Here is a 12,013-nt window from a genome sequence, read left to right as displayed (position 1 = left end):
TCATGCCTTGCTGACAAAATACATATTTTCTTGTACAACTCAAACTAGGGGTCACACGATATCGTTAGCGTGACTTTATTGGTGAGTCTCAAAGTTTAAACCCAAGACAAATTCTTAATCACGGATCTTCGAATGAGTAAAGTTACTCAGAGACTTATTCTTCCTCATATTTATTTTTTGCTTCTTTTTTTTTTCCGGCGTTTCTCAATTCCAAGAAGTATGAACCAGCTAGGACAATTCCCCCAAAGACGCGAAGAATAACAATTCAACTGAACAGTCAATTGTTGCGCAAAACAAAAAAACCGCACAGCACTATTTCTTTCTGTGTAGCTGGCGCTTTAAAGCTCCAATGACTAAGTGGAGATATGTATGAGCGCATGAGAAAAAGATGTGGAATAGCAGCGATCGTGAAAGAAAGTCTGGACTTACAGACAAGAGCTCCGAGCCAATCGAAGCGGACATTTCCATTCGGTGGGCGGGTGTATTCGCCCGAGTCGGGATAATGTTATACACAGCTGTTTTTTCCTTCTAGATGTGGCGGCTAGCGCAGAATTAGGCAAGTAAACACTCCCTTGTGTAGCGGACCTCACTCGTGAACCTCGAACAAATGTATTTCTTTTTTCACTTGGGAATTGCCGTGACGTGTTATAGTTTTATCTAAGAGGCCGTTACCTCCGCTTTTTTTTTTTTTTTTTTTTTTTATTATTCGTAAATTTATCCCCCACCACCGCCACCGCCACCAGGCAGGCAAAGTCTTTGCTAGCAGTCGGAACTTTGAGTTGAGGGCACGGAGGAGCAGCACCGCCGCCGCAGCACCATGGAGGGTTTGTTGTGCCGTACGGGACAGGACGGGAGGGCGGCTCCAACACCACGGTGCCTCTGCGGTTGAACTTCTCCGCCGCCGTTCACCACCACGAGCTGTGTGTGTGTGTGTGTGTGTGTGTGTGTGTGTGTGTGTGTGTGTGTGTGTGTGTGTGTGTGTGTCGGCAGCCGCGGTCCGACCGGCGCGGAGGGACACGCCGGAGGGGCTGACGTCCCCTTCCCGATCCCGGACTGACGCCGAGTCGGCAAACCAAACACAGCGCCGTTACTTTGACTCCTCGTAACCGTGTGATAATTTATTTTTGTTATTCGCGGCTCCTTTCAGAATGGTGTTTTTCTACTTCGACGGAACTCACGAAGTTAGGCGGCCGTAGTTTGTTTTTCGGCCGTGGCTCCGAGAGCTCGAAGAGAGACGTGACAGGAGTCCAAGTTGTCAAGCGGAGCTCCGACTCCATGGCTGCTGGCGCTCCACTGTAGAGCCCCCCTTTGTTGAGAAGTTTTACTTTACGGCGGGTTTTTTTTTTCTTCTTCTTCTTCTTCTTTCCTTCCCTCCTCCTCGTTCTCCTCCTTCTTCTTCCCGTTACCGCGGGGCTCAAAAGTTGAGTTGGTGCCGCGGATGAGAAGAGGATGGTGGAGAGCCGGAGCTGCGTGCAGAGGGAGGGGGTCTACCACTGGTTCTCCTCGCTGACCTCTGCCCAGAGAGCCGAGTTCCTCTGCGGCCTCCTTGACCTCTGCGTCCCCATCGAGCTGCGCTTCCTCGGCTCCTGTCTGGAGGACTTGGCCCGCAAGGACTACCACTCGCTGCGGGATGCCGAGATCAAAGCCAACAACCCCGCTGACCTCTCGGGCCTCACCAACGTCACGGACGAAGTGGTCCGCAGCAAGCTGCTGGTGTCCCTGGCCCTGCTCGGCTCCGACAACAGGGAGGCCGCAGCGGTCCTCTACCGGACTCTCACTCACATAGACACGGTGATCAACAACTACGGGCTGACCCAGAACGACGGGACGACCGAGGAGCAGTTTCTCCTGCTGTTCACCATGGCCTCCCACCACCCGGCCTTCAGCTTCCACCAGAAGCAGGTGCTGAGGCAGAAGCTCGGCCAGATCCAGGACATCCTGCAGGTGAGAGGGCTGCTTTTCACTTCCACAGGGTTAACCTCTTGGATCCTGGTCATACTTTTTTCTCCAGTGGCTGCGTTTCCATTACCCCTGGAATTATGCGAAACCTAAATATTGTGATAAAAAACTGGTAATGGAAACACAAACACTTTTTTTTTTAAAAAGTGACTTGAATATCGCTAAAAGGTTTTTACGTTCTCAAGTGAAAATGGCGCGTTACGTTTGGATGGAGGAGGAGACTATACAGAATATTTTTCACAAGTAATCAAAGAGAAAAATATAACAACCAGTCTTGACAGCAAGAATGGTTGTTATATTTTGAATTTTGCTCCAAAAACTCAAAATGTTTCGTACCTCCATCTTCCTCAAAGTGGGGTCTTGTGAGACGAGATTTTTTTCTCTCTCGAGAATTACAGCTTATGCGCTTGACACCATTCAATGGAAACACCTTCAAATCACAATTGAACATTGTCGAAATTTTAATGTCGACAGGAATAAAAATACAATAAAACCTTTCATAATGTGTTATATCTAAGTGTAAGTAGGACATTTAAATACGTATCCAAAACATATGCTAGTTATTAACGCCAACGGGGGGGAGCACTACTAGTTTTGGTATACCTGAAAGTAAAAAAAAAATATAAAAGTCAGCCATTAAGAACATGTGAAGGTTCTGCTTGGCTGCTGGAACAGAGCATGTCATAACCTGTCATGCATCCAGAAAGATCCCTGGAAACAGCTTGCAAAGCCGGCTAGAGGACTGCATGGGAAACGTCCCGCAGGCTCTCACTCTGCCGTGAAGGTACCTCTCCAATACAGAGGTCCTTCCCTCCCCCCTACATCCTCCACGTGAGACCAGTCACATCCATTCATGTCACTGCGCATAATTGAGAGGTGCTCCGAGTTACAATGAAATCTGCATCTCCGTCTCGCTCCGAGGCGCCGGTGACATTTTCACAAGCGCCAAGAGAAGGAAAAGTCATCGGAGCAGGTTGAAATACACACATCCGAGTGCTCAGTAAGATTGCAGGTGAGCCACAGTCAATGAGTGGCTGACTCACTCGCGTGAAGTAAATGACAGTAAAAGCCTTGAACACAAGGGAGGCGACGGCGTCCCCTGCATCCGTCCGTCCAATCCGGTTTTCAATACCTGCTTCTTCCTGCGCCTCCGAGTCGCCCCAAATTAAAACACAAAAATCAATCATGTTTTTTTTTTTTTTTAGTTGAAATGATCAGATTTTCATCATTCCGTATTTAAATTCAAGCATACTTTGGGAAGTATCGGTCGGCGCAGATGAACTCACGTGCAGGCCGATGTCACTCACCGCGGTGATTCGGACGTCCCTTTTGACGACGTGCCTCGGTTTCAGGTCAGCCGTGGAGGAGCTGTGGCCGAGGCGCAGGCGCTTGGTGCGGAGCGAGTCGCCGCGTGTTACACCCCCGCGCATCGCCGCTATCTCCGTCACGCCGCCTCCGCGCCCCTGGCCTCAGCGCCGCTCTCAGGCGGCCCCTCGGCCTCCGCTGATGCTCCCTACTTGCCTCCCCCTGCCTGCCAACCCTGCCACACGCACTGCACCTGCTGGCACACGGTAGGGTCCAATACAGTTGTCTTTATTAAGTGTCTTTTGCGAGCCGGAACTCAAGCGACAATCAAATGATAATGAGCACTGTGACTTTTTTCTTCTTCTTCTTTTTTTTTTAATGAATACAATTATACATTAGGAAGTGCAATTTGCTGTGCATTTCTAATCTTGCATTTTGTGCATTACTTGTTTGCACCCAGATATTATAGCTTGTTCTGTGTGTCTAATCCTATACATATCTAAATACTTAGAATAATACAGTCAGACAGTAGAGTAGAAGAATCTTGAAAAAAAGTGTGTTGACTCTGTAATCTTATAGCTTTGGTACATGTTTAGAATGCTGGTGGTGTTTTGGCTTACATCATATATACTCCTATATATATATATATATTTATAAAACTAACTGTAAAAGCTAATCATCATCAGTCTTAATAGAATAACAGGAAAGTGGCCTATTTATTCACTATGTCTGTTTTACTTCACAGATATTCTGAAATACATATTTTGCTCATCTTCACTCAGGAGTTTCTTAATAATTATTGAACCTTTCTTCTTCTCAGTGGCAATCTAGCTTGATTCAGCCCATACCGATGTATAGAAGTCATTCTTCGGGCTTCAACAGTGTTTTGTGTGCACAGCAGCTGCTGAACTGTAACAGTGGATATATTACGAGTGCAAAAGAGTTCCTAGCTGTCAATTCAGTGCTCCTTGCTAAATTTGGCTCTGCCTGATAAGCAGCAGTTGGAGCGATGGTGTAGTGTAGTTTATCAGTCTGTTTTACTTCTTCATTTTTTTTTTTGTTTTGCTTCCCAACACTGGCAGTGAGGGGCAGCAGAAGCTTTTCAGAACCAAATCGACTCACCGGTGGGACACATTTGGTAAACTTCAAAGTAAACCCTTGTCCACGGAAGCTGACTGATTCATTATGGCATGGCTGCACCGATTAAAAAATGACCGGACCTGCGCGTGTCAGCTTGGATTTTGGGGGATTTTTCAGTTCCTCATCCTGCGCTTCACTCGCTTCACCCTTTTTTGTGCAAGGACTCAACTGGATCTGTCAGCTTCTATGAATGCACCCCAAGCAAAGAGCACCTGTTTTTTGACTATTTTATTTAAAGGGCCTTTCTTCTTTCTTTTGAACTTTTGTCTCTCACTCTCACTCTCACTCTCACTCACTATTCAGTTCCCCTTGATCTTGCGGTTCCAGCAGCTCGGAGTTTGCTCCACTGCGAATGGTTTCGCCTGGAATCACAGCAGAGACGGTTCGGCCTGTCGTGATAACAAGTTTTCCTGAACGATACATTGTCCCAAGAATTGGAGTGACAAACAATATCAGTGTCAACGCCGTTTTAAAACTGACTTGCACTCATGTAATAAAATACCTTAATAATGAAAGTACACCCGTTCGAAAAAAAAACTTTATTGTTCAAGCATGTTTGTGTTTGTGTCTCGTGAAAGATGCAACAAAGCATTGGGAAAATAAAAACAAATCTTTTTTTTGCAGGAAGCTGCAAACAGGTGGTTTAATTTGCTAGTCTCTAGATATGTACAGAGGTTTTTGGACAATCATTGTGGGAGCATTCGCCACTGTAGTCGAGCCGGAAAATGAAAGAGCTGAAAATGGGTAGAACGTGTAACTTCAACGTCGCTCGCTGGATTCCTATGCTTATTTTAAATTTCCTGCCTCAGTCGTCTACTCCAGCCATAATGTGGTGTTGTGTCTAAAATCTCAAAATAATAAACATGAGGACTCTGTAATGCCACTCTTGTCTTCCCGCCAGCTTGCCTCCCTCTGGCTTCCTTCACTATCATCTTGCATTCTTTCGGGGTGAAAGCTACATAGCAAACATACTGCGCAAACTCCAATTAGGCCGACATGGGCAGCAAACCAACATCGTATTAAAGTATAGTTTTACAGGAGTTAAAGGCCAATTCAATTTGTTATTCCTGTCTGTCTGTCTGTCTGTCTGTCTGTCTGTCTGTCTCAACTCTCAGCTACAACAAATTAGGTGAAGCCTCTCTCATTGCTGAGTGTCTAGAGTCTTGAAAAGGAAATCTTTTTTATAACGATCATGATGTCCTTTGGAACGATTTCCTCTTTTCTACTGCTAAAAAGGCCTCTTTCATCCTCTGCTCTTAACGTGGTGGAGCCAGATGTGGAGTTTGAGCCGTGTACCTGGTCAACTCTCTCGCACAGTGTTTTGATATGTGGAGAAAAGTGCTCAACTAGTAAAACACTCTTAACAAAGAGAGGAGTGGTCAGCCATAACCATACCCAAAAAATGTGATGATTAAAGAGGACGGAGAGAAAAGGACTTGTTTTTTTTTGTTGTTTTTTTTCCCCCAATATGCATATATAGCCGAGTGTGGTTTTTATGGCTCCATGTGGATTTGTAATGATGGGGATCGCAGATGAATGGAGGGACGGGGATTCCCGGAGTTGCGCCGGGATCCGTGGCTCTTGCAGCCTCTGTCACAGCAACCTATGGGATTTGTGCTGCCGGGGGCTGAAGAGGGATTATCGGGACGCAGCTCAGGATGCGGAAAGCTTTGGAAAAGACAGTTTTGTGAAGTTAACCAATGCAAAGGAGACAGCCGAAGATGTGAAAAGAAGGCATCCCCCCCCCCCCCTGCCATAAAGCTCAAACAGCAGCAGCCAGACGCGCCGTTTTAACATGTGTGCGCAGTGAGGGAAAGTACCCACGGTGAGAGTAGCGTTTGTGTTTAGTGTTTTGTTGCCCTTGGCTCCTGCTTACTGCAGGTCAGCACATTTCTCTATGCTGAAATCAACCCAGTGTGCGTGTGTGTGTGTGTGTGTGTGTGTACGTACGTGTGTGTGTGTTCATACAAGTGTCTCTAGTGAATCCCCAGGAAGTTACAACTGCTCTCAGTTGCTCTCTCTGCGACACTCTTTGCTCTGCCCTCCTCTCTGAAGCGTTCTGGCAGTCACTCTGTCGCTGCATGCTGATGAACGATTGGCGCTAATTACAGCTGGTAGTTTTCTTGTAGTTATTTTTGGTCTGAAAGGATTCTCGTGTGCTGTGTTGAAAATTGGCTGGAGATGGTGATGCAGAAATGAAGAGATTAGAAATACATGTATAATGAAATGAAAACATGCCAATGCTGGTGACGGTCCAAACAACTGACTGTTGTTGGTTAATTTCTACGTGTGGTAGCATTATTGGCACAGTGAGCCTTGTTTGGTAAAACTTTCTAATTTGAAATTAAAATGACAAAATTATGAATCCTAGTGTGGTGCTTTTTTGCTTTAAGAAAAAAAAAAAAAAAAAAAAAAAAACTTGTATTAAGCATTGCAAACTGACGAGCAAATGGACAATATCAGCGTACTGCAGCTGACAAGCTGGAAGGCGCAAAATGGAAAGAAACTTGTGTCGGTTAATGGGAAACAGCCACAAGGAAGAAGGAAATGTGTCATTTTTGTGTGTCTGCTCAGCACTGGGCCCAAGTGACTGTAATGTAAAATCTGGTCAAAGTTACAACCACAACAAATGTTAGTAGTAATTAAATAATTAGACTTAGAGACTTAGACTTAGACTTTCTTTATTGTCATCAGGAAAAGAAAACACGACAGTGCTTCATTTCTCAACGAAATGTCGTTGCCCAGTTCCAGAAATACAGTAACTTAAATCTATATACAAGCTGAGATAAATACAAGATGTAAAAATATGGGAAATATGGGAAATCTTGTATTGTATTGTTGTTGTATTCAAACAGCAACAACAAAAACATTGCATTGCGTTCTCTCTATAAATAAATGCATACATTAAAGGTTAAGTGTGCAATATTTGGAAATTAGGAGAGGAAACTGTGACATCGAGTGGTTACATTTTAGATTGCAGCGCTCTCTCCCAAGTTTGCCAGTGAACTACGGTGGCCTGCGCACGCAAACCTAGATACCTCGTCCACCTTCTTCCTCGTTGGTTTATTTGAGGAGGTGAGCGTTCACCATCAGGTGGGCTGGATTGTCCACACCAGGCTTCCTTAGAAAACTGGTGGTGCAAGAGGGCAGCTATCTGGAACAAGACCCTTGCTATATATATATATGTATATATATATATATATATATATATATATATATATATATATATATATATATATATATATATATATATATTCTTGTATATACAAGTTTTGTGGGTAGGAAACCCAAATTACTTTAATTGTACTGCGAGTATACACTTTTATTAATGTAGTTATGGGCAGTATATTCGGCTTTTACCCATACAAAAACCCTTAGTTGGGTTCAGGTGACAAAAAAAACAAAAACACTTCAATTTCAAAACATTTAGAAATCACACTGCAAAAAAAATGTTTTGACTCAGTGAGACAATTAGATATGAACGCAATTGTAATGCTGATGCTGAAAAAATAACGCTCTACCTACCCATGATCGGATGTAGCTACCATCTCACAGGTTCTCTGAGACCTTCCAGAGTCATTTGTCATGAAACGACAGAGCATCAGGGAGCAGGCAGGGGAAAGCAGAAATTGCACCGGTCGGTCCTCTTCTATATCTTACGTGAAAAAACGAATGCATTACTCGGTATCAACAAATGGGGAAGCGGAAACGTAGTCGCGGACTGGGTCTAGCCGGCTGAGGAATGCTCCACGAGCTGATTTTAAGTTAAAACAGATGTACGCCGTCCTCACCCCAGAGGAATAAACGCTAAATAGATTTTTTTTTTTTTTCTGCAGCTGGGAGGTGGCGAGCAGCAGAAGTGCGGTGAAATAAATAGTGAATACATTTCACTGGCCTGCAGCTCCGAAACCTGCACGATCGCTCTGTTATATAAGAACGTCCATGTTCCCGGAACAAAGGAACAGTCCCGACCTCCGAACACACGTCTGACTTCAATAGCAGACGTATAGACTGCGCCGACTGATCGCAACCGGCAGAGGTTCTACGTGTCCTTCCTCTGAATGTGCTCAGCCAGCGGTTCTCAATTTCATTTCAGCAGTTCGCCGGTTGTGACGGTTGCGATTCAAACTCGGCAAACCCTACGCAACGAGCCCACAGGCGGAGTCGGGAGCTTTGGCAAAGTGATATGCAGATGTGGCAGTAGCACACTTAATTGTTTTCAGACCCGCTGCGTGCGCACGGTAGGGGAAGCAGAGTTGTGGATGAGCTGTGAGCAAGAGGGCCCGCGGCTTCCATCGCCGACCCTCGGAGGTCGAGGCTGAGGAGGTTCTCTAAAGGTTCTCCGGCCTTGGAGCGAGGCAAGTGCAGGGCTCTGTGATAGTCTGGAAGTTTGTCCAGGATCTAACCAGACCTTGACTTCAAGACAGCATCCCTGTGCTCATAGATCAATAGATAGATAGATAGATAGATAGATAGATAGATCTTGCAGAAATACATAGAAAACAATACTAAACCTACACTAAAGCTTTTGCTGCCTTGCTAAGTAGATTTTATGTGAGGTTTCCAGTGTGTTTGCCACGTCACGGTCCTAGCGCCCCACGACCAGACAAACCACCTCTGCACACCTCCTCATTGAATATCGTACAATGTATGTCACTGCGTATTTGCCCTTATCGTCATTATTCACTCAATCATTATCGTCCCACCTTTCTCCTCCAAAACCAGACCAAGGAGGCCAGGACGCCCTCGGGGCCGGGCTCAGGGGTCACCGCAGGGCGGCAGGACCAAGGGTCCAGCAAAGAGCACGGACCTCATTCTGACCCCCCTCCGTCTTCTCCACCTCTTCCTCCACTGCCGCCCACATCTCCTCAGCCACCTCCTGGTCCTGTTCCTGCTCCTGCTCCTGCTCCTGCTCCTGCTGCACCTCCAGTCGCACTGAGCAAGAACCACCAGGACAAAGCAGGGAAAGGTGATTTTACCGTTGTGCCGGTGTTTGATGGGTGTTGGGAATTTTTCAAACGGTGTGTGTGACTGGATTACCACCCTTGGATGAAGGCACGGTCTCACTGTGTGTGTGTGTGTGTGTGTGTTTGTGTGTGTGTGTGTGTGTGTGTGTGTGTGTGTGTGTGTGTGTGTGTGTGTGTGTGTGTGTGTGTGTTGTCCCACAGCACACTGAGTTTAGCCTGGTTGGACAAGATGTGGCACGCTGGCACCACTGAGCAGTAAAACTAATCACAAAGAATGCTGCCCTGAGGCTCCGGTTTGTGTGTGTTGCGTACGCGTGTGCGTGCGTGCACTAGTGTTGTAGTAGTCGAGATTGGTCTTGGTTTCAAGACCACTTTTTAAGGGTCTCGGTCTCATCTCGGAAGCATTTTTACTCGGTCTTGTCTCGGTCTCGGACTGAAAGGACGGACTGGGGATTTTTCATCAAGACCGGTTAAGACTCAGCCGTAATGACACGATAATAACGGAAAAGAATCCAGCTGTTGCCGTTTTACGCTCTGTTTGTGACATCCAGAGGGACACAGCCCCTTATTCCGAGTGAATTTATTGTTCAATTGTATGAGGCAAAGTTGTTTTTTGGGGGGGAAAATGGTTCAAAATAGTTGGCAAAGCAGCAAAATGTTCAAGAAAATGATTAAAAGATGTTCGACCATTTAGACGTGACAGCCAGAAAGGCTCTATAGATCCTGTCTTGGTTTCAACCCCCAAATGTCTGTAGTCTTGTTAATGTCTTGGCCTCAGTTGGTGCGGTCTTGACGACAAGACTAGTGTGTGTGTGTGTGTGTGTGTGTGTGTGTGTGTGTGTGTGTGTGTGTGTGTGTGTGTGTGTGTGTGCGTGTGCATGTGCGTGCGCCTCTGCATTTCACTCAAGTCGGTTTCAGGTTCACCATGATCTGTCAAAGCTGTCATCGAGTGTCCCTCCTCATGCACAATCTTTACGTTGACCTCAGCAGTCGCTCCGACGTCCCCAGCTCTGATGACACACCCAGCTCATGAAAAAAAATCACCGGCCATGCATTCGGTGCACAGCGGGATTCGCGACCGGGTTTGTTTGAGCACCTCGTCGCCTGCGGAGCCCCTTACGTAAGCGGACGACGAATGAAAATTGAAAAAGAGGAAAATTGGATCTGTTGGTGTTTACGTGGAGCCTTTCCACTTGCCCGTAAAACTGGAGTGTAGCATTCCAGCTTGTTATTAGGGCTGCCTGGGTCAACTTCAGTTGTTCAGTGAAACGTTTTACCATTAAGCAGCCAGGAAGCGTTGTCTGTCGCAGCCCTGGCCTTTGTCAAGTGAGTGTGTTCTCGAAAAGAAAAAGAAAAGAAAAGAAGAAAGTGAGTGATTCAGTGTGTGAGATTCTGAATACTTTATTATCCTTAAATACTAATACTACTAATGCTTTATTAGAGTGTAATAAAATAATTCACTTTACCTTTGAGAGCAATTAACTTCACAGTCTGTGCTGTCTTTGAAAAACAATATAAGAACAAAGAAGAAACATCTCCATCATCTCAACATTCATTCACAGTGTGCATTGATTTAGTCCAACTTTGCATTAATTTATTTAGCAAAACATGTCTCAGTCAGATAGATAGATAGATAGACAGAGAGAGAGAGAGAGAGAGAGACTCTTTATTGACCCCAGGCAAGTGCAGTGTGGCAGCAGCATGAACACAACGTAACAAATCGAGCAAAACAGAATAAAAGAAGAACAACATGTACATCATAAAAACTCCATGTAAAAGAAGCACGATTCATTTGAAAAATCAAATGCAATTAGTTTGACTCGCATAATTACCACAGCATTTTCACCGCCCGCTTCATGATTTTGTTTTGCCCACTTTTTTTTCCCTGGCAGCAAGTCGCTGATTTACGGGGTGACTGTGCTCATTTGCCCGCTGTAACTACAACAAGCGTATTAAAGTGAACACGAACCACGGGCCGTTTGCTGCGAAACCAGCACGACTCATCTGAAAGGGATGTCTGGATGTTTTTGTGCTTTGAGGCGCCGAATTGCGTGTTTGCCGACAAAATTGCGCAACGGGGAGCAACTGAGCGCGGTGGCGGTGACAAAGAAGCCACTTGCAGTGCATGCCTGACGATCTGTTCATTTACTGGCACAAGTGGATTTTACTTCCACGATGCCTGTTTATGCTTTTATCGTCTTGCATTGTCTTGGAGTCAATCAGTCAATCAGCGACTGTGCGCGGGGGGGTCGGGGAGGGGTGGAGCCTCCCGGAGTCTGTTGTTGTGTTTTGCCCTCTGCCTCTGTCTGTAACGCAACACTAAGCCTCCTCGTAGTGGCTCGACATAGCTGAGCTGTCACTGGCGTCAATCAAAACCCACACACAGTTGAATCCAGCGTGTCCAAACACATGAACCACCGATAGGTGCATCTGAAGGTATTTGCTGGGGGGGGCTTTGTTTGGACTGCTAGCTAAGATTGAGCCACGCTTGTTTTTACAGTGCATTATAGGTGGTTTTAATGGCACGTTCCAACCTGAGCGGTCCTGAACGAGATCAAGGCACATAATGGATATCTGTCATTATCCAGTGTTGCCCCCCCCCCCCCCCGAGATATTTGAATATTTGTGGACTGGGGATTTTT

General features: G+C 45.8%; 1 protein-coding gene across 3 annotated transcripts in view; it reads left to right on the top strand.

The window, feature by feature from the left end:
* The first annotated feature begins 297 nt into the window (after positions 1 to 297).
* zcchc14 (zinc finger, CCHC domain containing 14) overlaps positions 298 to 12,013 on the top strand; it is a 22,336-nt gene continuing 10,620 nt past the window's right edge. For 2 of the 3 annotated variants that reach the window (XM_076042717.1, XM_076042716.1), the window contains exons 1-3: positions 298 to 1,944; positions 3,312 to 3,530; positions 9,130 to 9,373. In XM_076042717.1, the coding sequence (XP_075898832.1) occupies positions 1,450 to 1,944; positions 3,312 to 3,530; positions 9,130 to 9,373 (958 nt within the window). In that variant the 5' untranslated portion in view covers positions 298 to 1,449. The remainder of the gene's footprint in view (positions 1,945 to 3,311; positions 3,531 to 9,129; positions 9,374 to 12,013) is intronic. The other variant, XM_076042718.1, reaches the window with a different exon arrangement.

Source organism: Nelusetta ayraudi, unplaced genomic scaffold (genome assembly GCF_046127955.1).
Source record: "Nelusetta ayraudi isolate G7.1 ecotype Tasmania unplaced genomic scaffold, CSIRO-AGI_Nayr_v1 ptg000071l, whole genome shotgun sequence".
NCBI lineage: Eukaryota > Metazoa > Chordata > Actinopteri > Tetraodontiformes > Monacanthidae > Nelusetta > Nelusetta ayraudi.
Note: the sequence above shows the minus strand (reverse complement) of the source record. Positions and strands in the feature narration are given on the sequence as shown.